Raw genomic sequence first — 24,992 nt, 5'->3', positions numbered from 1 at the left:
TTGCCACCCGCCGTGGCTAACACACAAAGCAACTTTCTATCCACCCAGCCCCACATACCATGCAGGAGGCTGCAAAGCTTCCTCTCCAGCCCAGCAACAGTTCATTTGCAGCCTGAAGCAGATCAGTACCTTTCCCAAAGCTGGCTTGGCTACAGCACTTCCAGCCTTTCAGACATCCTGATGCACTCGGGCAGCAGCAAGTCCCACGGTGGGCAGCAAGAAGTGGAGAGGGAGGGCAGGGGCACTGTCACATTGTCTTGGACTGGGCTATCTGTAAGATGCTTTTCTACTCTGTTGCCCTCCCATCCTGCCTAAAGTGTCCCAGTGTTTCCTGTCATACATTGGTCTCATTTAAGGCTGGTGAGACACTTCACTAATTGGAGCAGCAGTGTCTGGTAACCAACACTAACTGCCTGTAGTCCAGCGCAAGGGACACAGATGGGAGATGCTGAGCTGCGTAACCCAGCCCAAACCCTGTCCTCGCTCCCCACTGCCTTCCCCTGCCTCACTTTCTCTGGATAGGGTTCCATGGGGAAGTATCAGAGTAATGGGTAACCTGGCTGGAATGTGCCAGCAGATAAGTGAGTTGAGATAAGGGGGAAAGTTGGAGGAGACAATTCCTTATCAATAGCAGGAATGCTGGTTCAGGGGCACACCTGCGATGCCTTCACCATGCCACCACATGGTACAGCTCCTGGGGGAGGGCAAAGCACCTCTTCCTCCTGCCCAGAGGAACCTGTTAAACCCATGCCCTGAGGTTCCCAAACCTAACATTTACTTAGGCACTTTTGTGGCACCAAATGCCACATGGAATGCCCCATCTCTCACTTTTCTATCTCTTCCTCCCTCCCTCCCTCCCTCCCAAAAACTCAGGTGCATGAAGAAATGGTGCATTGTGAAGAGATTGCACAACCATTCCCTGAGCAATAACATAGAGTCCTCCTCTTCCTGAGCACCACCTATAAACTGCTTTGCCCTGCCTACTCTCCCTTCAACCCCACATCCTGGTCTGACCTGGAAAAGTACCTGGCATTATCTGAGAGCTGTTTCCATCCAACAAGGAAAAAACCTGGGCTATGTTGGTGTCTCACACAGAGCCATAGAGCCAGGGGTGTCACAGAAGCCAAAGCACTGGAGCAAGCAGTCTCCCACTGCTTGGGTTTTTATTAGAGCCAGGAAGCTGCACCCATCAGTCCAGCCTGAAGGAGGTGACCCTGAAGCCTCCCTTGACACTCATGTAGCTGATCTTGTTGTAGCAGTGCCGGTTGGGGAACTCCACTACATGTCCATCTGGTAGTTTCACTTGGAATTTGTCTTCCAGCATTTCAATAACGATCTGGGAAAAGGAAGGGGAGGAAGGGCAGCAATTGGAGACAAGGGGGAGATTAGGAGCTGAGCATCCAGTCAATAGGCCTCACTGTTACAGGGTTAGAGCTGGTTGCCATAGCCTTAAACAAGGTGTGGGGGCTTGAGCTGAGGAGGATGCAGGAAATGAGCAGTTAACATCAAGGGTCTGAGCTGGTATCTAGACTGTAACCTGGGGACAGAATCTATCCTGCGGCTGTTTCAGCTACTCAGACTATAAACTCAGAGCAGTTGAACATAAGTGTATCTTTATACACCATACGGCTTAGATCTGCTCTGAACAGGGCAGAATAAATCTAACACCCCAATGCCCTCAGCAGCTCACTGGGCCCGGAAAAAGGAGCTTCACTGACAAACACACAAGCAGACGGGATGAGAACAAATCACTGATCATTGCAAATTGATGAGGCCAATGGCTGTGGCCAGTGGTATGAGGTTCAACAAGGCAAAGTGCCAGGTCCTGCACTTGGGCCACAACAACCCCATGCAACGCTCTAGGCTTGGGGAACAGCGGCTGGAAAGCTGCCAGGGAAAAGGGCCTGGGAGTGCTGATTCATGGAGCTGAACAGGAGGCAGCTTGTGCCCAAGTGGCCAAGAAGGCCAACAGCATCCTGGCCTGTAGCAGCAATAGTGTGGCAGCAGGGCCAGGGCAGTGATCATCCCCCTGGTGAGGCTGCACCTCCAATCCTGTGGTCAGTTCTGGGCCCTTCACTACGAGAGAGACATTGAGGTGCTGGAGCAGGTCCGGAGAAGGGCAGCAAAGCTGGTGAAGGGTCTGGAGCACAAGTGTGATGGGGAACAGCTGGGGGAACTGGGGGGGGTTAGTCTGGAGAAGAGAAGGCTCAGGGGGACCTTGTCACTCTCTAGAACTGCCTGAAAGGAGGATGGAGTGAGGTGGGTGTTGGTGTCTTCTCCCAAGTGATAGGAGAAGAGGAAATGGTCTCAAGCTGCACAAGGGGCGGTTTAGACTGGATTTCTTAGGAACAATCAGAACAATAGGAACAATCTCTTTACCAGAAGGGTGCTCAGGCATTGAAACAGGCTGCCCAGGGAAGGAGTCACTGTCCCTGGAAGCGTTCACAAACCATGTAGATGAGGCCCTCAGTGACATGGTTTAATGCTGAACTTGGCAGTCCTGGGGTAAAGGTTGATGATATTAAAGGTCTTTTCCAACCTAGTTGATCCTATGATTCTAGAGGGGTTGTTCCCCAAAGCTGTTACCTTGACACTCCTTCCCCAAGAGCCAGCCATGACTGAGGAAACAAGCTTCCTCTGCACAGCAGTAGGAATAGGACTGCTCCTAAATGCAGCATTGTTCGTGTCTGGAGACATCAGATGGGGTGAGACAGCAACTAGGACAGCATCCCAGCAGGAGGAGAGAGCACAGATTGGTAGCGTGGATGCAGGAGTAAAAGAGCTGAGGGAGAAGTTTTTGGACATTGCTCCAAATTCTGGCACCCAAGTTTGCACAGGACAGAATCAGGGAGAGAAATAAAGCAGAGAGCAGCAAGATGCTGCTTCTTGGAGACCCCTTTCACAACTTCATACGTGCCCCGGGTGCACTCACCTGCTGAGCAAGCACAGGGGCCAGGAAGCACTTACAAAGCCTGAGACACACAGGGCTCGCATGAAGTTCTCAAAGGAAGCATTAGGGTTTTAAAGGAGGAGTGGATATGGCAATTAGGACCAAAATCCTGAAGAATGAAGGCCTGTTGGGAGGGAGCAGGAGACATCGAGTGCGACTGGGAGCTCCAGGGTGAGGGAATCTACTACTAGTGGGCTTCCCCCCACTTCACAGTCCCCCCATAACCCCATCCAGCATAGGTCCCTCACCTTGACAGAGGAGCCCCTGGAGAAACAGAGGTGGTCATCGCGATGCTCTGCCTCCCAGGTATTGGAGCACTTGGAGTTGCAGACAATGACAGACTCATTGAACCGGGGACTGAAGTGAAATGCCAGATCCGAGGACCTGCAGCCGAGATTGATGCTGAAGCTGTGGGAGAACAGGAGGAAGGTCAGCCACGCAGGCAGGACAAGGTCTTGGAAGACCCAAGATCCAACACGTGGCTCTGCACTCAATTCCTCCATCAGCATTGCAGGTGCTTAATGCCTCCCGTTTGTTCATTCTGCTCAGGAACTGGAGGAGTTTGAACAGTAGTGGCTTAGGGGCTCCCCTAACACTGAGCTTCTTGTACCTGGCAACCTTGGAAAACCACCTCCCACTACAGCCCACCGTCAGTCCTGGCAAGTCAAGGTGGTTTCTTTGTACTTACTTATCAGTATCATCGGATATCTTGCCCTTGATCTTCAGGCTGTGCCCAGTCTTCAAACCCAGGTTGAAGATTTCAAATTTTTCCTAAGGTAGAGACAAACAATTGTCTGCGGGGCTCCTTCAGCTATTCCTCCCCTGCCACTGCAAGTGAGAGGGTGCTGCTAGGAGGTGCCCCAGCCAGGAGAACAGCTACTGCTCTTAGCTGCTGCTCCTCCCGTGGCCAAAAACCCTCCATGTGGAGGACTGCATGGGCTTCTTAGTGATGAAAGAGTGGGCTGAGTGAAGCCAGCAAGCAAGGAAAGACATCAGAGAGAGAGGAGATGAAAACAGGCTTGTCTTCAGCAGGAAAGCATGAACACAGAGGTACAAAAAGGGTTGAAGCAGAGGGGCACAAACCAGCGTTTCATGGGCAGCATCACCTGCTGCCCAAGAAATAACATGCAAGTGGTGAGAGCAGAGGTGGCTGTGGCTTGCTGATCCCTCGCTCAGCCCTGCTGAGCTGGGGACCCTGGGTGACAGAGGACAGGAGCAGCAGCCCTTACAGACATCTTCCTCAGAGAGCAGAGTAACCAGGTAGGGAGCCACCAGCAGTTTAGCTCAGAAATGCTTCACACTGAGGACCTTAGACCATCCCTAGACTTCCTTGTGGCTTACACATTAACAGCACCCCTGCCTCTGCAAGGCCCCGCCAATTACTATTAAGCCACTAGACTTTGATCCAAAGAAACACCTTCCCTATGTACACTTCCTGTTGTTAGGGACTTCAGGAGATTAAACCAATTCCCAGCCTCCTCGGTGGGCTCCCAGTGGAAGGAAGACCACACACAGACCACAGGGGTCTTAATCCGGCCAATACATAGGACAAGCTTCTTCCCAGTTGGCCATGGAGGTTTAAGCACCATATTCACTGCTTTTCTGTGTGTAACAGCTCAGCCAAAAGCAGCATCCCAGATCCTTCCTTTTGTGGCAGGGGGCAGCCCCCAAAACCAACACCAGCACACCAAAACTGTTCAACCATCCGTCCCACAGTGATCCAATCCACTCAGAGGAGAGGGCAGCCAACACATCCCCTCTAGATGACATGAGTTAAGGACAGTCCCTTGCTGGAGTGACATGAGTGGCACCCCAGCTGTTTCCCTTCTCATGGCTCTAGACTCAGCCCCAGCTGTGTGGATTGCACTGGCAATATGCGGGAGCTCTCTGCAACCTCTCATCCAAGCTCCACTGAGACCCAGTTCTTTTGGCATGAGGAGCCATGCACATCAGGTTCAATAGCACCATCCTCCCCAACCCTGAGACATGGGAAGGTTGTCCTCGCAGGGGAGCATCACGCCTGCAGTCTGCTTCCCAGGTAAGAGCTGTCAATACACAGTGACCCAGGTTTGGCTGAACAAACGGGTGGTGTTTTGCTGGACTCCAGAAGTCAGTGGGAAAGCAAGAGGGAGGAGGAAGCCAAGACCCAGAAGATCAGCAGCCACTCATCCTCCTCTCAAGCCCTGCAGAGAGCAGTTGAGTGCAGTCATGCTGGTGCTGCTCAGCCAGCTGGGAGACAGCTTCTGCCCCTCCCCAAAACCTGAAGAGAGCAGAGGTAAGTGCTGATAAGCACTCCTTCCCCGGAGGTGCTTCCTGTTAGCTGGGGGTCATAAAGCCCACACACTGGGGACATCTGTTTGCTGTTGAGGTCACTGAAACTGCTGGTGAAACCTCGCTGTGCTGAGCATGGAGGCAGTGTTGGGGATGGTGGGTTCTGGCATTGGGTCTGTTTCCCAGCATGCTGCTGCGTTGCATGTGCACACAGTTTCATATCACCCTGCTCCCCTGCAGCCATCCCAGGGGGAACACAGAGTCCAGAGCCACCTCTCAAAATATCAGAGTATCCCACTGGCTCTTTCCAGCAATTTACGTTCCCCTTTGCAGGGACGAGGGCAGTACAAAGACACTGTTCACATAGCCACCATCAAGGTTAGTTATCTGAACACACTTTAAGCCATCAGGGAGAAACAAACACTTCCAGGGCTCAAGAGATTACATCCCAAGACAGACTTTAAACTTGGTCCTACACGGCTGGCCAAGGTGACACAGGAATGTTGTAACACAGACAAGACCCAGGTCCCAGGCTAGCAACGTAAAGGAGGCTTCCCACACAGACCAGTCACAAACATCAATCTCACAGGGATTTATCCATCCATCTCACTGGCAGAGCATGAGGCTGCCCAGCATGTGCGTGAGGATAGGGAGAACTGCCTCAGCAGAGTTATGTGCAGAGCTGCAAGTACCACGGATGTGAGAATACACAGAGATGGAGACAGGCAGGAAAGAGGCACGAGCTGCTCAGAGAGGGGCCATGAGATTTTATCAAGATAACACTAACCCCCCTCCTACAATGCTCAGCGGGGGCGTTCACCCCCCTTTTATTTGCCACTGGGAACAATAGTGGGAAACCAGACAGCACCTCTGCCAGTGCTGGCGACTTCCTTCGTCTGCAGAGCTGAACCTCTGCGTGGTCAGACACCAGCCCTGTGCAGATGGCCTCCCTCATGCAGGGCTGCGAGCTCTCCACGTAGGAAGGGGCTGAGATGAGACATTAGGGACCGCAGAAGAGCCGAAATTCTCCAGTGCAATTGCAGGTGGCAACTGGGATGATGAAAGGAGGGTGAAGGGGGCAGGTTGATACTTCCCTGCAGACACTGCAAAGCAGAAAGCCTGGGGAAACGGTGATATGATGGGAACATAAATCCCAAAGAAAGAGGAAATCCGGCTAAAGGGCATCTGTAAAGGAGGTGGAGGGTCTGTGCAGTGAGGAAAATACAAGCAATGGTTGTGGAAGCTGGCAGCCACTGGTGCAAGGGATCCAGGAACAAACACTTCATCCCCAGGATAAATGATCTTACAAAAGGGTACCTGTCTGGGAGCACCTCTCCAGGTCCCATACAGATGTTCATCCTGGCCAGCGGGCAGTTGGCCTGCATTGGTATGGGACACCCCTCTTCACACTGCTGGCAGTGGAGGAAGCTTTGCTGCATTCTCAGAGCATGCCTTGGGACAGCAGAGACCCAAGAAGCAGTCACTGGTGCAGGGTGGGGGCCATGCCCAACCCAAAGGCAAGGCGAGCTTCCAACAGAGAGTAGGCAGGCCTGCAATTTTGCATGGAGAAAAATCAGAAAAATCATATTTTAAGGAAGGAAGAGACCAGTGCAACCACATCAGCTTTCAGCCAGAAGGGCAGGTCCTCTGCCGAGTGCTTTCACCCCATGAAATGCAGGAGCTCCATTTGCAGAGGCCCCATAAGGTAGGTTTTTGGGTTAAAAGTCCTTCCCAGCCTTTCTGCTCATTTGGGGGAGACTTCAAGGCCACCAGGAACACCCATGGGGTGCCTCCAGATAGCAGCACCTCATGTACCATAGCCTAGAGCTGCCACTTCTACCACAGGCACGCACACAGACTGAATGCCACCCTCCACAGCAGGCTGCCAAGATCCTCAGCAGCATCCCTGCTGGCAGCAGTGTTTATTTTGTTTCCTTACTCGGGCAGGAGATAAGCCAGACAGGTATGAAGCCCTGAGGAAAACCACAGGCTTCCTCACTTCCTAGCCAACATAGCCCAACCACCCCAGCTGTGAGAGGTTTCCTGGGGCCTCCTGTGGCATCCACACCAAAATGGTCCACACCATCCCTCACAACAGTGCTGTGACGAAGTTCTCCAAACATCAAGCTCTGCAAGAGGCAGCGAAAGATCCCTTTAACACCCTCACAAAAGGCTGAGGTTTCAGCTCAGCACCAATTAGACACCAAAGAAGCAGCACCAGAGGAGGACGCTGCAGAGGGGAAAAGGCACAAGTCCCCTTTTGCACGCAAGGCACCAGGGAGCCTGTGCTGCAAACCAAGCATAAGCATCCACTCAAGGCAAAGGGAGCGGGAGAGCCCAACCATGCATTCTTTCTCGGGGTAGCAGCTGCTCACTCTGCTATTATTTCCTACTGCTTCATATAATTTGTGCTCCACAGCAAGCTATTGTCCCTTTCCACTGGCTATTTATTTCCTTGAATAGCCTCTAGGGAAGGATTTCAGTGCGGGAGAAAAGAAAAGAGAAAAACTCCACACAATAAATATTGAACAGTGACCTGATTTAAACCTTGTTCTCTGACCTTATCTGGGCCCTGGCTGAGGTCCCTCCCTGCAGTTGTGATTAAGCCACATTTCTGCCTTGGTTTCCCCCTTTTATGAAACCTAAGGGGGAATGACCCCAGCCTTAGAGGACTGTGGGGTGCATTTCAAGAAGCTGAATCCTGGGTTTTCAGGGGCCACGGCTCAGGACACAACCAAGAAGAGGCTTGTACCACATCCTGATGGAGATGATCAGTCCTCCACCTAACAGTCCCAGAAATTCCCAGAGAGGTTGGACAGGATTGGTTTTCCCTGTGGTGCAGAGGTGTTGGTTTGCCTCTCAGCAGGTAGTGCTGCAACTTTCACCCAGCCGATCCCCAAGCTCTGAAAGTCAGCCAGCTTCCTAACGGAGGAGGATTGAGAGAACAGAATGTACTTACCTCAGCCAAGCACTGAGGTAAGCCCAAGACTGGATAAGCAGGTCTGTAGATCTTGCGGGTGTGTACAGGAGAGGATTGTCCAGGAGATACAGGAGAAGCCAAGGCAATGATGAGCACAAGGACACTAGGCCCCATGAGCACTAATTTCCTGCGTAAGAGGTTAAGCAAGGTGGGATGGCTCCCCTGTGGAAGGCACTGGTCTCTGCATTCAGATCAACTGAAATGGGAAGGAATAAAGAACTGGAGGTAAAGCTCCTGCTACCCCTCATGCCCCAGCTCTCTGACAGTGCATTATCCAGATCCCCTCTGGGAAGTGTGGAAGCAGCATCCACGATCTGAACCTGGTGGCAAATGATTAGAAGCCACCAGCATCCGGTAGGCTCGACACAAGCATTACCCCCCTTAAGCTGTAGAGTGCCATTTTCTTTCTTAGGATGTGGGGAATAAGTAGGAAGGATAATGCTAGCTGAGGGAAAGAAACCCAACACATTCTTTCAGAACTAGGGGCAGGAGTGAAGGAGGAAACCTGCACCAAGCAGTGGGATGAGCGTAGCCTCAGACTCACTCCATCTCCCTGCCCTATGAGAAAGGCAGTGGTGACACAGTGATTGACATCTCCTATCTTCATGGGGAGCTCAAACACGCTCTGGCAGACGTTTTCCATCCCTATGGCCAAGTTACGTCCTTGTACCTTTGCAGAGGACATCTCTCTTGGGCCGCTCTAGAAGTCTGTGGCAACAGTGGTACAAATTGTGCTTGGGGAAGAGAGGAAGGTGGTTCCTGTGCAAGGAAGCTGGCTCATGAGGCATCAAGGGCCATTTCATTAACCCAAGCCACATCTTATGGGTGCCCATCTTGCTGGAGGGACAGGAGAACAAACTGAACCAGAACAGGATAGGCAAGGGAGGTCAGAGGAGTGATTGCATGCCACCCAGTTCCGTTTCCAGCCTTCATTTCTCTGATTCTTTCCCTTGTGGGGGCATGCCAGGAATGTGGGTTGTGGGAAAGGCTTTCAAAAACACGCCTGGAGATAAAAACGCACTTGTGTTGAAAGCCTCCCTACTGACAAGGGGAAGATGCATAGAAGGCTCAGGTCTTCCCTTCCTCCTAAACTTTTGTAATCTCCCAGCTTTACCCAGACTTGCTGGGTGAGCTATTATTAGCTTAGTAGGAAAAGGATCTTCCAAAGAGCCCTCCATAAAGGATCAGTTTCATGAGGTTTTATGTTCCACTTGCATCTTGCATCAGAAGATTATTATCTCCAACAGTTTTATCTTACCATTAAGGAAGATGGCAGCCCCCTCATCTTGCACACCATTGGGGAAATTGAGGCACAGACACCCAAGTTCCCATCCAAAACAATTCTTCCTGTTTGATTTTCATCTTATAGCTTCCATGGCCAGATTAAAAAAATAATTAGAAATAATGAAATAAATCTAGCTTTGCAAACCTGTGCAAGAAGCTAAAAGGAAGCTGTGCTCCCCTGGCTAATGCAGCTAGAGTATCAGAGATGCTGATCTCTCACCACACCACCTTCTATCAGTAGGAGGTACTGAGGCATTCAGTGCCTCTGAAAAACATTAGCCCTTGGGTGGGTGCAATTAAGTCCGAGGCATTCAATTGAACTGACAACAGTGGAAGCCAGGGAACTTCCAAGATGCCCCAAGCCCAATTCCTCTGCCTCCAAGGGGACCATTTCCCACAACAAAGACAGCGTGAGGCCAGCTGGCTGGAACCCGAATAAGCTAAAAAGGAACACAGCATTGCGCCATACACAAAAGCTCCACGGGGACCTCCCTCCATTGAGCCCAGAGCAGCCGTCCCAATTCCATCCCACAGGGCACGCAGCAAGAGCGACTGCCACGTCCCTGCACACAGCGGTCCATCCACACAGGGAGAGCAGTGCTGGCACTGCATGACCCACTCTGAGTGTGTTTCTCACAGATTCCAGCCTGAGCCCAGGCAGGTTGGACAACTCTGAGGACTTGCAGGAATCCTTCAGACAGCAGAATCCATCTGAGTCACACGCACAAGGCACAACGCCAAGGGTGGCTCATCCACTGGAAATAAAAAAGAGAAAGAAATGCTAAGGGGGAAATAGCAAGTTTTGAAAAGCCACAAGAATTAACAGCTCATGGGCTGGAAAGAAGGGGAGCGAAAATCAAAAGGGTCTGCTCTCCCATGCTCACGTCACTAAAGCCAAGTACTCCTGATCCCCGTTGGCAAGCAGCACCCACCTTACCACACATCAGCTTTGAGAGGGTCCACAGGGGCGACCCACCCTGGATCTAAAGCTCTAGCTGAGGTCTGCAGAAGAAGGGGTTGTCAAGTCAAAACTATCTGTTGCTCAAAAATCGGCTTGAACAAACTCCCTTTGATGGCCCTGCAAAATGAAACAGTAAAAACCAAACCAGATGGAGACGGGAAAGAAGAGCTGCCAAAAAAAAGGGAATCCAAATCCCAAAATGACTGACTCGGTGCGGGAAATGGGCATCTGAAGAGGAAAGAGCAGGCATCTGAAGGAGACCTAAGAAAAGACCAGGCCCACACAACTGACTCTCCCTGTTCCTCTCCTCCCCCTTTCCAGGCGGAAGGGCACCAAAAATACATGAACCCATGGACCTTCAGAATGAGCCACAGGGAAAGGAGCCTGACCTGCCACAGGAGCTCCAAGGACAAGCAGGGTAGGTTCCAACTCTCACCAGCATGAGAGCCGAGTTACTTATTCCCTGCTTCCCAGGGAGGAGCTACAGCCACAGCCTTGTGTAGAGTTGGCACCACGTGAAGGAGCTTTTGAAGCCAGCACCTGAGCCTGCTGGGTCATGGAACTGCCCAGAGATGCTTCATCTCCACAGGGTACTGCAGGGAGCTGCTTTGCATTGCTGGGACACCTCATCTCCCTTCCCAGCACTATACTGGACACTAAGGGACACACCATGTATTTGAGGACACCCAGTTTTGCTGACCAGTCCCCGATGGGCATCCTGTCCTTCCTCTGGACAGCTCCTGTGAGCCTCCACTCCTGTTTCTGACCCATGCCACATATCGAGTAGTACATAAGCCCTCACTCAACGACAGTGGATGTTTATTTTGCATTCCTAGCAGTCAGGCTAGGCTGTTTGCTCTCTCTCTGCCTATTTCCCTTCCCTCCAGTTTGTACCTCTTCCTGCTGCCCCTCTTTCCCCACCACCAGCAACACACCAAGGCCAGAACCTGGCTGTGTCTCTCTGGCTGCCCTAGGTTTCTCCATAGTCCTCCTTCTGGAAGTCCCCCAGCAATGAAGCAGACACCCAGCTTCAACTGCAGTCAGATCCCTGAATGGAGAATGCTTGCTCCTGAGAGGGGAAAAGGGTATTACAAACTAAATGCTTTGAACACAACTCACACCAGTTAATTCTTATCATATCGCAGGCTGAACAGCCCCAAACACATGTCCATTCTCCGTGCCAGACTGACTTGCCAAGCCAGGAGACCTGATAAGAACAATGCGACCGGGTGGCTGCAACTGCCAGGCAAGTTCCCATCTGCACACAGATAGCTTATCTCTTCTGTCAAGATGGGACATGCACCAACGTCTGCCGCGCAACAGCAGGGAAATGCTAGTGGAGACCTGCTCTCTGGTCCTGAACACGCACGTAGCACTCCTTACAACACCGTCCCTCAGGAACATCTCTATTAGTCACTCAGTCTCATTAGGAAAGGGGTGGGAATCCTTCCTGAACAGCTCCAGCACAGAAGCAGCCCCCCAGGGACCCATCTCAGGATGAGCTGAAGAATGCTTAGCGCCAGCTCTGGACACCAACAAGTGGCTGGCTGCTGCAGGACCAGCACAGCAGCTAGAGAAAGCTGAAGGGAAGAGGTCTCATAGCCCACTCTGGCCAATTGCGACACTGCTTTTAGCCCCATCAGCTCCCAGCACGCACTCTCCTCCTGAAATTCAGCCAGAGCTCAGCTAAGGGGAGGTGAGCTGCTCAAGATGGATGCAAAGCTACCCTCTGCAAGGAAGGAGGTGAAAAGAGAAGCAGCCTCTGCTGGAGGCATCTCCTTCTGCAAATGAGGGATGGCAGAAAGAGGATATGCTTCCAGCAGAGGCAACGTGCAAGGTGCAGCGTGGTTGCATCAGGACCTAGAAAGTGGACACTGCCTTCAAAATGCACACTGGGCTGAGAGGAACAACAGTGTGCAGCACCCCCCCAGGCAGAGGCTGCTTGGATACCCCCAGAGGTGTGGACCTGAGCCTCCTCCTGGCTGGGGGACTTGTCTCAGCGGCACATTAAATGGGGATACATGAGCTCTGCCCCTGTTCTGCTCCCCAAGTGAGTTCCTAAACCTGATGTAGTGGTGGGGGAAACAGGAAACAGGCTGCAGAATTGAGTGCTCTGTGGGCAATATGGTGGGCTCCTTATTCTGCCTGCCCAAGGCAGAAGAGCCAGAGGTACAAATCCAGCATGCCTGTGCACCCAGTCCAGTCTGATTCCCTGCATCCAGGAGCTGGCCCCCACACCCCCATGACCTCATGTGCCTGGGCAACATTTCCTCATAGCATCTCCCTCACCCCACCAGGCAGGAGGTCAGACGTGGTCAGTGATACATAGCGTGGCGTGTAGAGCACTGAGTCACAACCCTGTTTCAGCCATGGCTAGCAGACAGTGTTTCCCAGTTTCAGTCTGGCGCATGCACTCCCACCCCACACGCTCACAACCTGTTGAGTAACATTTCCGCATCTTTGGAGAGAGGAAAAAATGGAAAATTAAGGGGTAAATATGCAGGCTGCAGGGGACTTGCACTTCAACAGGCTGCCTTCAGAGGGACCTGACCTTAAACCGTGTAGCTGTTTCGGTCTTGGCCCCAGGAGCAAAGACCAAGGCACTGCTCCCCTCTATGGCAGTGTTCAAGGCCAGGTTGGACAGAGCCTTGTGCAACCTGGTCTAGTGGGAAGTGTCCCTGCCCACAGCAGGGGGGGGTTAGAACCAGATGATCTTAAGGTCCCTTCCAATCCAAACCATTCTGTGATTCTATGGGGTTAAACGTTTAGTGACACCAAAGCTCTGCTGGGAACAGTCCCCAGTGCACCCTGGCCCCCAGCTGTGCCTGGGTGCTGCAGCATGGCTAACTAAAACAGCCCTAACCCGTGCCAGGGAAGGTGCTAACAACCACACAGCACGAGACATCATCCCACAGCAGCACTCAGGCCTGGCCCTGCTCCTGTTGCATTTACCAAGACAGAGGAAGCCAGAGGGACCAGAAAGCCGCCTACGAAAGGCCAGGTCCACCCTCAGCAAATCTGCACACACACAGACTCTGTGTCTCCCTCCTCCAGCTCCTTCTCGGTCACAGTTTTCTTTCTGTTCCTAACCCCACGTCTGCCATGCCCCAGCACTGGGTTCACTCCGCTCTGCTGCTCCTCACTGGGGCTGAAGCTCATTGCGCTGCCAAGCATATGCTTGAGCAGCCAGGCTGGAGGGGAATGCTGCCAGACTGCCTCCTCCTGCCATTCCACAACCCAGGCTTAAGCCAGCACTGAAGTTTCCTGTAGGGAACCTGAGGCAGCCGCAGCCAAAGCGGGATCGCTGGCAATGGGGGATTTTCAAGCTCAGGCCAAAACCCATCTCTTGAAGCTCCCCAGCTGCCAAACGTGAGGCAGCTGCACAGCAGAGAGCACGTGCATCCTCTGCCGGGGCACCCCGCAGCGGGAATGCCTCCTCCCTGTGCCGTGCTGTAAAAGAGAGGCTGCACACGGCTGCGCCTGAGCTCCCCTCAACATCCCTGGCAAACGTCACACTTCATTGTCGCCGCAATGCAGGCATTTATTCATCATCCAGGCTTGGGGATTTGCTCCAGGATGCCTGGTCTCGTGTCGCCAATCTCTGCTCAGATCATGCTTGGATGCCCACGAAAAATGCTTTTGCAAGAGGATTTTTCTCCTTCTCCCTCCCTGTTCTTTAGAGCTAAACTGTAATTTGGCAAAATCTAGCCTCTTATACCATTCCCCCCCCCCCCCCCCCGCCAGTACTTGTGCTTTCTAATGACACCCCTTCCATCTGCTAGTGATAACACAGCAAGAACGGGTGAATCTGTTCACGTTTTCAAGTGCCCCTCTCGACACCTGAATCCCAAGTGCACTGTATCAGTAGCAGATCGTTTCCCATCTGGAGCTGATCTCATCAGCAGCGCAGTGAATGACTTCATCCAGGCTCCCCCTTGCGGGCTCTGGACCTTCGATGCTCACTTCAGCCCCATAAATTGAAGCAGCTCTGGCAGGTCTTCCTCTCCTTGGTCTGGTTTTGGCTCACCCAGATACATAAGCGATCAGTCCTCAAGCCATGGCTATGACTAGGGCTTCTGTCTTGTCAGTTTTCTTCCATCTTTGCCTGCTCCCAATGCTGTTCCTCAGCAGCAACAGCATTCCCATGTTTTTGGAGCATGTCCTGGACCCTCATGAGAAGAAGCTATCAGCAACACCAAACCCATCTGAGCCTTCCTCAGAGATTACAAGGGACTGCTACTCTGCACCTGTCAGGAGGGCACTGCTGCCTGCTCAGTCAAGGGATCAAGACAGTGCCCAGTCTGGAAGTGGGGCTTGAACATGAGGAAGAAGCACAGCTCACCTCTAACTCTGGTATTTGCCTCTCTCGCTTGCTTGTCTCGTTGAGCCAGTTGCTCTAATGACAGAACCAACATGGAAAGGAAATTTAGTATACAGAGGTCAGGGCAATTCCCTAAAGGAAGCTAGTGCAATTATCCCCATGCTAACGACCAGGGAAACTGAGGCAGTGAGCAGAGCTTGTGCATTTCCTCGAGTCTTGCTCCAAGACATGCTTAATTGCAGAGATGTAGCCAGCAAGTTTTCTGATCCCTTATCCAGCATCCTGTTTCCTCATTCTGCCCCTGTAGTTTAGAAGGATGCCTTTGATCACCAGGGACAGGTCTTCCTACAGCAAAAAGGGAAATGCTGAAAGAAATGGAATGGAGCAATCCTGGTGGATGACTGCATACCACAAGAAAGTGCTGCATATGAAAGGGAAGGAGACATTTCCTATTAGATTAAAGGAATTCAAACCTGCTCTCTCCCTCTAGAGAAGTATGCAACCCTATACTTGCCTCTCTAATTGCAACCCTCCGCTGGGAAAGGTGCTTAGAAGTATTGCAAAAGGAAGGAGATTAGCCAAGGTCAGGGAACAGCAGGGCTGCAAATCCAGGGGATTGCGTAAGGGGTGCATGGTCCGAGGTGATGTCAGAGAGGTGCCACCAACCCTGTTCCAAGAGAAAGCAGCAAAGGTAAAACTGAGCCAAAACCCCAAGAACTGGCTGCTGCAGTCAGCCAGAGCAGGGAGACAAGCAAAGGGCACAGAAGACTGCAGTACTGAGTTTCAGGAAAGTGAAAGGTCTCCGGGGCAGAATGCCTTGCCAAGGCAAGAGGAATGCGACAGGGGAAAGGGAGCCTCACGTCATGAGCCAGAGCTGACGACCCGGCAGGAAGCGCACCAAAGCTCTCACTGCTGCACAGAAGCACATCTGAAAAACATCGCAGGGTTCACATAAACACACAAGACAGAGAAACCAAACAAATGCTGGGACAGGGCGAGGGCGACAGCGCCGTTCTGGCTGCCTGAAGACGACCTGGTGGGCGGAAAACCCCTGTCCCAGGCCACCCAGCCGCTCCTGCAAGGCCGCCTGTCCTTCCCGACCGAGCGGCACCGTGCCTTTTTTACGGTTCACCTCGACACATCAAGGCTGCAGCCGCTGAGCCCACGTCGGTCAGGCAGGAGCTCTCCTGCCTGCTGCTGCCCTCTGCGGGACAGCCTGCTGCAGGACCTGGCCGACTGGGGATCCAGCACCAGCTGCCCTGCCACCAGCATGCCAACTACCCGTGCCTCTCTAATCACTTTCCTCTGCGACTGGCTACGAGCTAATTATAGCTGCAGTACTTTCATTCGGTGTGGTGTTAATTACAACACAGTGTCTCACTCCATCCAAACCTAGTTTGGGATTCCAGCTGTCAGTAAAAAATAAATCGAGGGACAGGAATCCCAGACTGGTTTGGGTTGGAAGGGACCCCAAAGCTCACCCAGTTCCAACCCCCTGCCACGGGCAGGGACACCTTCCACTAGACCAGGTTGCTCCAAATTCAGACTTGGGTCTCTTTTTACTGCACTTAAGGTCCTCATTATAACGGAAAGCAGATGTAACTAAAGTGGAAAGAGACTCCTGAATCCAAAAGAACTAAAAGCAAGGTTTGAAAGGCCACTGCTGACACAACTGTTAAGCATGAGTTCACTTGCCATTGTTTGCAACCAGCTGCAAAGAGGTGCAGCCTTCCATTCCCCTCAGCCTTGCTAACCACTGGGTGTTGCCAAAGAGAGGCAAACAACCAACCCTGAGACTCAGACAGACTGAAACCTGCGCAAAAGGGGGCTGTGAAACACCAGACTGCAAAACCACTCCTGCAGAGGCACTGCTTTGTGGGCTGCAGAGGAGATGCATGCCTGCTGCACAAAGCATACATGACCTAGAAGAGCAGTATCTAGGCCCCGGTCTCCTAAAGATGACTTAAGGATTCTCAGGAATATCAAAGAGGTAGTAGTGACAGGCAAGGCTGACTCATAAAACAATCCATGTAAAACGTGCCTGAGCACAGCAGAGGGAAGGATGTGACCATTTTCTATGGAAGGCGCTTAAAAAAGGCTTTGTGATGCAAGTCAGTAACAGCTAAAAAAAGAACTACAGTCAAGAGCCAGAAAGTACTTCTTAATGGCCAAAAAATCCACCTCCAAACAATGGCTATCCATAAGGAAAAGACATTAGGCTTGACCTCAGGGCAGCTCCCTCGGCTGCCATCTGCGGGATTAGCACTGTAAATGAGTAACTCCACACAGGACCGCTCTGACTCAGACGTCTACCTTCCGGATTAGATGTTTTAAAGCTGAATAGGCTGTATCGCACTCTCATCGTGCTGTTATCGCAGAGGCTCCGACAGGGCAAGCTCTGGAGCACCGATGCCCACCTGAAGCACCGAGGACTCTGCAAACAGAAGGGCTGTGCTCCCCAAAGGTCTTTGAATTGGCACCTTTCACCAGTGTTATTAAGAAGAAAAGCAAACAACAAAAAGCAGTAACACATCACAGGGAGAAGGCGCTCAGACGCTCTGTTCCTTCTAAGACCACTGGAGCATGGAGAAAACAAGAGGTATTAAGTGTCGCACTTAGGGCTGGCTTGGGTTACCAGAGCCACAAAAGAACAACAGGAATTTGTATTGAAAGGGACCCTAAAGCTCACCCAGTTCCAACCCCTGCCACGGGCAGGGACACCTTCCAGTAGAGCAGGTTGCTGCAAGCCCCATCCAGCCTGGCCTTGAGCACTGCCAGGGATGGGGCAGCCACAGCTTCTCTGGGCACCCTGTGCCGGTGGCTCAGCACCCTCAGTAAGGATTGTCGCGGTACGCGGGAATCAGACACAGCACTCATGGAGTTATCGTGAATGTTCCGTTTATTAATCACAAGCTCGCTGCTTATATACGTTATTGATTAGGCGTGGTTATACATTATTGGTTCTTCTCACTGTGCACGCGTAGAGTTCTGCCTCGGGATTGGTTGGCACACGCCGATCACGCGTCTCCTGTTATTGCAGACGTGGCGCCAGCAAGTCTCCATCTGAGGCTCTGGGTTCCGTCTTGCACATCTGCTTGACATTTCACTGGACATTTATTTCCTTAATCTTGTTTACCAGCTCGTCCCGAGATGACCGTCATAGAGCTGGGTCATAGAACTCCAGTACTTTTCCATGTCCCATGTCAGTCAAAAAGCTATCCACAATTCCCCCTTTTTCTTTAGTTACTAACATAGTTTGTTTAATCATACGGGAAAAGGCACTATTGATCATTTGTTGTAGACACATACAAAAGCAAGGAATAACAAATAAAATTCCCATAATAATGATTAATAGCAATAATCCTATACGTAATATCGATGTCAGCCATGGCCCGAATCCCAGTGATTTTAACCAGTCCTCTAATCCCCAACCAGAATATATTTGTAGTTTCCCAGTTAAAGTTGTTAGCTCTTGAATACGAGCATGTATGGATTTTGAATGGCTGGAGAGATTCATGCAACACATTCCATCAAAATCATCGCAACCGTGGCCATGTGCCAACAATAAAAAATCTATAGCAGCGCGGTTTTGCAAAGTGGCATGACGAATAGAATCCACATCTAACAATAATTCCGATAATGCTGCAGAGGTTGCATTAGTTTGCTTGGATAGCCAACAGCCTAGTTTACTAATTTGTTTTAAAGCAATTGCAGCCCCCACTCCAGGGGCAAAAATGTTGGTAAAAATAATTTGTTCAGTATTTAAAAAATTGACATTTGGATCGCAATCTTCAGTAAATTTATGCACGCTGCGCTTTGTCTTGGCGTGATTACGTTTGATCTCTAATACTATGCTTTGATTTGCTGTGAGCAGGGTTAATCTTCCTATGGTGCATGGCCCACCCTTTAAATGCGAAGGGATACCTGGCCATGCCCTATCTCCACAAATTAAAAAATATCCAGTAGGCAACCGTAATGGAACAAGGGAGGAGACTGAGGTGTTTTTTGAGGTGTACTTACACCAAGACGAATTTTGATAATAAGAATAAGAAGAGTTAACACAAGTGGTATAATTATGTTGGCTTTGACGTGATTTAAAGTCAAACATAACACATGCGTCGGGTCGCAGTGAACCTAATAATTCTATTTCTTGTGGCTCTAAGTCGCTCTGAGGTAACTGGGGCGCCCAAGCATCCCAGCTGTCAATTGTGCTATTTAAATTACTGGCGTTACAAACAGGGTTAGGCAGGGGACAAGGCCAAGGCACATCCGGGACCCCCATGAGACACGTTGAAAAGGGATTTGTGGGGGAAGCAGTGGAAAGACATATAGTGTCTTGTCCTGTGACATTGGCTAAGGTCACCCAGACGTTTTGTTTTGGTTGGGCTGGCAAATATGCCACCACGTCAACTATCAACAATGCCCATAGCGGTAGTATTTTGGTGGCGGCTATGCCTGTCATCCTTTCTCTTCACAGGTGCGCTTTGGTCCACTTGCTTGGTATCCACCGCGGTCCGGTATCTGTCAAAACACAAGAATAACCTCGACCAGTGAATATAAGTTTAACAGGACCCTTCCAGTATCCTGTCTGAGGGTCTCGGTAGTCCACCAAGGTGTCTGAGGCTTCCAAAACAGCGGTTTTCCCGAAATGCACAGCTGCTGGGGCTTGTTCTCTTGTTTCTGCAATATTTAAAAAATTTAAAACATACAGAGTCTTAGCCAAAACATCATATGGAGCTAAATGATCCTTCTGGTATTTTGCTATGTATTGTTTCAATGTATTGTTCATTCGTTCTACTATGGCCTGACCTGTGGGGTTATGTGGAATCCCTGTCAAGTGACTAACGCCCCACATCTGCATAAAGGAAGCTACTCGCTGACTAGTATATGCGGGCCCATTATCCGTCTTGATTTGTTTGGGAACACCCATGACGGCAAAGCAGGCATGTAAATGCCTAATAACGTGGCTGGAACGCTCGCCGCTTTGAGCTGTAGCCCAAACCATATGTGAAAATGTGTCAACACAGACATGGATATATTTCAACTTCCCAAAGGGGCCATAATGAGTCACATCCATCTGCCATAACTCTCCACTGTACAACCCTCTAGGATTTACCCCTATCCCTAGTGACCCACTATGATGACTGCAGGTGTCACAGGTCTTGATGATTCCTTGTGCGTCAGTGCGAGACAATCCAAAAGCTTTCTGTAAGGCTTTGGCATTTTGGTGAAACATAGCATGGCTTTGTCTGGCCGCTTGAAAGCGATCTATCGGCCCTTGTTGATGCAGCGCTACCAGCTGGTCTGCTCTGGCATTTCCTTCACCCAGACCTAGTGTTGTAAGATGACTCCTAATATGTAGGATACAACAGGGCATTGATCGTTCCGCAATTGCCTTAGCAATCTGAATAAACAACCGCTCTAAGCATTCTCGTTTATTCTTCTTGATTATGGCCCCTGCTATCCTGTACACTATTCCTATGGCATACTGTGAGTCGGACACAATATTTATTGCCTCGTTTCGCCAAGCTACCAAAGCCCACAGGATTGCTTTTAATTCTAATGTTTGAAGTGAATCTTCCGCAGTTCCTGGAATATAATGATGTGTCCATTTGTCTGTGTTCGTTTTCCATACACATACTGCTTTTTTACTTTTCCTTCCGGCATCCGTGTAAACCGTAAGTGCCTTTGACAATGGTTTTGAGGTTACTAGTTGGTTTGGCTGCCATGGCAGAGTAACAAGACTCTGGATTCGCTTATCACCAGGTTTTTTTGCTTTTAACTGTCCGGTAAACCCTTCCAAGGCTAATTGAGTCACGACAGATTGTGAAACGACCCATTCCAACATTGCCTGTGCTGATATATCTACCCATATCTCTTCTGGCTCTTTGGCAGATACATCAACACATCGCTTTCTACCCTTTACAATTAAAAATGCCATTAATTCCGCAGGGGTAGTTAAGCTTCCCTTCGGGTTTATACTGGGGAACAACCATTCTAGTATACAGATTCCCCCTTTTTCTTTTAAGGATAATTGAAATAGTAAGGCAAAAGCATTAATCGCCAGATTACAAATGCACAACATGAGTGGTTTACCAAAGAGGTAACGATTTGCAAACGCAGTGGCCACTTTCGAGCTGATTGCTCGACAATGCTCGTTTAGAGACGTGACATCATAAGTAACAGGTTGAGCTGGGTCTGTTCCTCTGAGGAGAGCAGTAAGGGGGGCAAGATCAGAGTTCGTCAGACCCGTGATTGGCCGAAGCCACTGTAACTCTCCAACCAATTTTTGCGCCTCCGCGAGTGTCTGTGGTCGGCAAAACAAGGTGGGCTGGAGAGGATGCACAGTGAAATCGGTGATTTTCCATCCTAAATATTTCCATGGGCAAACGGTCTGAATCTTTTCTGGGGCGACAAGAAGACCTCGCCGTCTAAGCTGTAAGATAATGGTAGTCAAAAAGGACTCAGAAAACTTAGTTGGGGCACAAAAAAGAATGTCGTCCATATAGTGATAGATAATCATGTCAGGGTGCTGAGCCCGAATGGGTGTCAATGCCCATGCCACATAGAGTTGACACATTGTGGGGCTATTTTTCATGCCCTGTGGGAGTACTACCCATTCATATCGCTTGTCAGGTTCTGCATGATTAGTGCTGCGTAACGTGAACGCAAAACGACATGTGTCCTGCGACTGCAATGGGATAGTAAAGAAACAGTCTTTTAGATCAAGAACTAATAAATGCCAACCAGCAGGTAGCATAGTTGGAAGTGGCAATCCTGGTTGTAAGGCTCCCATGGTATGCATTTGATCATTAACAGCGCGCAGGTCATGGAGAAGTCTCCATGCCCCGGGCTTTTTCTTTGGAGTGACAAAGATGGGCGTATTCCATGGACTGATAGAGGGCTTAATGTGCCCTGCATCTAATTGCTGTTGTACCAATTGTGCAGCAATTTCTTGGCGCTCCTTTGTCATGGGCCACTGCTCAACCCATACCGGTTCTTCAGTTTTCCACTGAATCGCTGGAATGGGGGGCGCTTCGGCAGTGGCCACTATCCCAAATTTGAATTGGATGTAGATGGAATGTTAATATATGCGCCCATCTGTGCCAGTATATCCCTTCCAAGCAACCCTGATAATGCCCCCGGGAGAGGCATAACATATGGGCAGACAGTAGCTGCCTGCCCTTCTGGTAGGGTTATACGGACCGAATTTTGTGACTGGAGAGGCACGTTCCCTCCACCTACCCCAAATACCGAATCGTGAGCAGGCTTGAGGGGCCAGTCAGAGGGCCATACTTTTCGTGCTATAATAGTAACATCCGCGCCGGTATCACACATCACTGAAATTTGTTTTTCTTTTGATTTGTGTGTCAAAGTCACAGTCACCATAGGTCGCTGATGCATTTTCTGGACTAATGTGACCAAATGATCTCCTGTGAAGCCAAACCCATTATCCCCTCTTTCGCAACCAGTGCTTTTCGGCGTTGCCGGGTGTTTGGCAAACAGCAACAACTGAGCTATTCGTGAGCCTTGCTCTATTGTACAGGGGGGAAACAGAGTAAAGGCCACGATCATGATTTGACCAGTGAAATCTGCATCAATGACCCCTGGCAATACTACTAGCCCATTCACCCCACTTGACGATCGGCCAATTAGAATCGCTCCAAGATCTTTTGTGGGGGACAGTGGTCCATGAGTTGTGGTTGGAATTTTAATTGGGTGCGTATTCATTAATGTTACTGTTGTTGCGACTGCCAAATCGATTCCCAGGCTGCCGGGGGTTGCTGGACCGGGTAAGCGGATGCTCCTGCTTGTGTCGCAGCGCGGGAGCTCGCGCTCCTTTTCCCGTTTTTTGACCCTCTGCAAACGACGGTGGCATGATTATCTCGCTGACAATTATCACACCACACGGTTACAGAGCAGGTTCGTCGGAAATGCCCTTTACCGCCGCAGCGATAACATTGAGATTGTCCAGCTTGAGGGACGTTTCTTTTCGCAGGCGCTCTATTAGACACTTTCTGGACTGCAGCTGCAATAAGTTTCGTAGTGGGAGCTAGTGCCGTCTCAACTGCTGCTGCAACATGCTTTGCGCTAGCCTCTTGGCCAGACCGCAGGGCCAATTCCAGCATGTCAGCAATATCTGCCGTTTTAGGCAACGTGGCTAGAATTGAACGAGTCTTGGAATTTGCATTTTCAAATGCTAGTAGTCGCATCATGCTTTCTTTATTTTCATTTGGCAGTTGTGATGAATTTCGAATAGCTGCGTGCAAGCGATCGACAAAGTGCGCATCAGGTTCAGTTAATCCCTGTTTCACCCCTGTAAATGTAGGGGGCTGCCCCTCTTCTGGGATGGCGTCATAAGCTATCAGGGCGGTGTCAGCTACCACTTGTATAAGCCATGGAGGGTAGCGAACCTGCTCGTTTACGTTTGCAAACATTCCCTGACCGACTATCATGTCAGCCTGGAGTCCAGCTAAGGGGTCCCCCTGAGCCCTAGGGCGATTTTCTTGTTCTCTTGCCAGACGGTACCACTCGCGTTGCCACAGCAAATGCTGGGAAGGTTTCAACAGGAGACGAGCCAATTCGTCACAGTCTATGGGGAGGATTGGTTCGGTGGTATGCAACCACCGCAAAACGGCTCGCCCTGCTTCGGATTTTATCCCTTTTTCTTTTATAGTGTTTATAGCCTGTTGTATGGCTTTCCATTCATGGCGAGCATATTCAGGTTGTCCCCCTTCCCCAAGTACAATGGGATAAGCAAGCACTTCAGGGGTCCACCCTCCCTCAATAATGGCATCTCGCACCATCCCAGACCATCGTTTCGGCCTAGCCCCGGAGGGGACTGGATCTGCATTCCCTAATATAATGTCTTTTAAGGCTGAGGTGGGCGCAGCCGGACTAGAAATATTGGAGTGTGAAGGCTCGACCGCGACCGTCGACTCTATTCTTGCCAAAGATTGTTGGAGGCGTTCCTCCAGCTCCTGCATCTGCCGCTTAAGTGAAGCGACCTCCATCTCTCTAGGGACAGGAGGCGATTCGGGCATAGGGGCAAGAGGAATAGGTGGAGTTCCCGTCATACAAGCATCACCGTCCTCATCTTCAGGTGGGAGCGGGACAGAGTAGGGAGACCTGGGTCGACAATTTGGTCCTCCTTGTGTACAGTCAGTTAATGGTACGACGGGAGCAGTTGGCTGTATAAGTGTTGGCGCAGTGGGCATAGGCGATGACGGGGGGTGCAAGAGCGGATTAGGGAATGGTTTTTCTTTACTACATGCATCTGATAGTTCCGCTAATGATTTGAAAGCGGGCGCCCCACCAAGCCCTTTTATGGGGATCTGGCCGACGGTGTGAACAGGAAAGGCAAGCACAGGATCGGCGGATTTTGACTGTGGCTGAGTCTTTACTGTCGGACCAAGAGCCTGTACAGCAGCCGCAGCTATGGTGGTTTCAGCCTTCATTTCGGCTAACACATTAATAACGGTGCGCCAGGGCGCTCTCAATTCCTTAATGCCTTTATCTTGGTCTGTGATAGTTAAGTCCCACATTTTATCGCCCACTGCGCGCCATTCGGAGTGTTGAAAAACTAGCGGGGGTTGTTTAAAAAAGCCTTTTTCTCTTCCCCACTGTATCAGCTTTGTAAGCAGCTTTTCCGCTACAGCTTCTCCTCTCTTAGAGAGAATAGCATGGAGCAATCGCTCGGCTGCAGCAAACTCTGCCTCCAACGGCACTGTCCCTTTTGACCCAGGCATGGTCCCTCGCGAGGCTTTACAGCACTCCGTATCCGCGAAGATCAGCCTTACCTCCCGGAGGAGTTTCGTGGCTCCGCTCCTCAACACCGTTGTGTCTCTAGAGCGAGTCTTCAAGTCCCTGTTCGGGCGCCATGGATAATCGAAGTTTATACTCCTGGAACCCTTACTTACTGCCAGGGGTCCCTGGCACAGCCCTACCACCCATAATAGCCCCTATAACACCCGCTCCCCCACAAAGACCTGCACCCAGTGACACACACCGACAACGCGCACCCTGCCCCCGAGGTCCGGGCGGCCTCACACCGCGCATGCGCCGGGACCGCCGCGCTCGTGTCCTTTTAAAGGACAGTCGGCTCCCTCCGCCGCCGGGCGGAAGTGCTGGGGCTGTATGCCGGAAGCGGCTTCAAGGGCCCGTGGCCGGGCTCTTCCGGGAGGGGCAGCGCGGCTGTTTCCGGTCCGCTCCGCTTCGCACTGGC

The 24,992-nt window shown here is 50.9% G+C and overlaps 1 protein-coding gene and 1 long non-coding RNA gene across 2 annotated transcripts; both read right to left on the bottom strand.

Moving 5' to 3' along the window:
* Positions 1 to 1,112: 1,112 nt before the first annotated feature.
* On the bottom strand, positions 1,113 to 4,269 carry LGALS2 (galectin 2). The gene is made up of 4 exons (XM_065678836.1): positions 4,180 to 4,269; positions 3,639 to 3,721; positions 3,199 to 3,358; positions 1,113 to 1,336 (listed from the first exon to the last, which is right to left on the bottom strand). The coding sequence occupies exons 1-4, from the start codon at positions 4,183 to 4,185 to the stop codon at positions 1,190 to 1,192; spliced, it is 396 nt and encodes a 131-aa protein (XP_065534908.1). The 5' UTR covers positions 4,186 to 4,269; the 3' UTR covers positions 1,113 to 1,189.
* A 13,379-nt stretch (positions 4,270 to 17,648) lies between these two features.
* LOC136014081 (uncharacterized) lies at positions 17,649 to 24,992 on the bottom strand. The gene is made up of 3 exons (XR_010612505.1): positions 24,777 to 24,992; positions 24,568 to 24,634; positions 17,649 to 19,288 (listed from the first exon to the last, which is right to left on the bottom strand). It is a non-coding gene; the product is annotated as an uncharacterized LOC136014081 (long non-coding RNA).

This window comes from Lathamus discolor, chromosome 1, assembly GCF_037157495.1.
Source record: "Lathamus discolor isolate bLatDis1 chromosome 1, bLatDis1.hap1, whole genome shotgun sequence".
In the NCBI taxonomy this organism is placed as follows: domain Eukaryota; kingdom Metazoa; phylum Chordata; class Aves; order Psittaciformes; family Psittacidae; genus Lathamus; species Lathamus discolor.
This window is presented reverse-complemented; position numbering and strand designations above follow the sequence as displayed.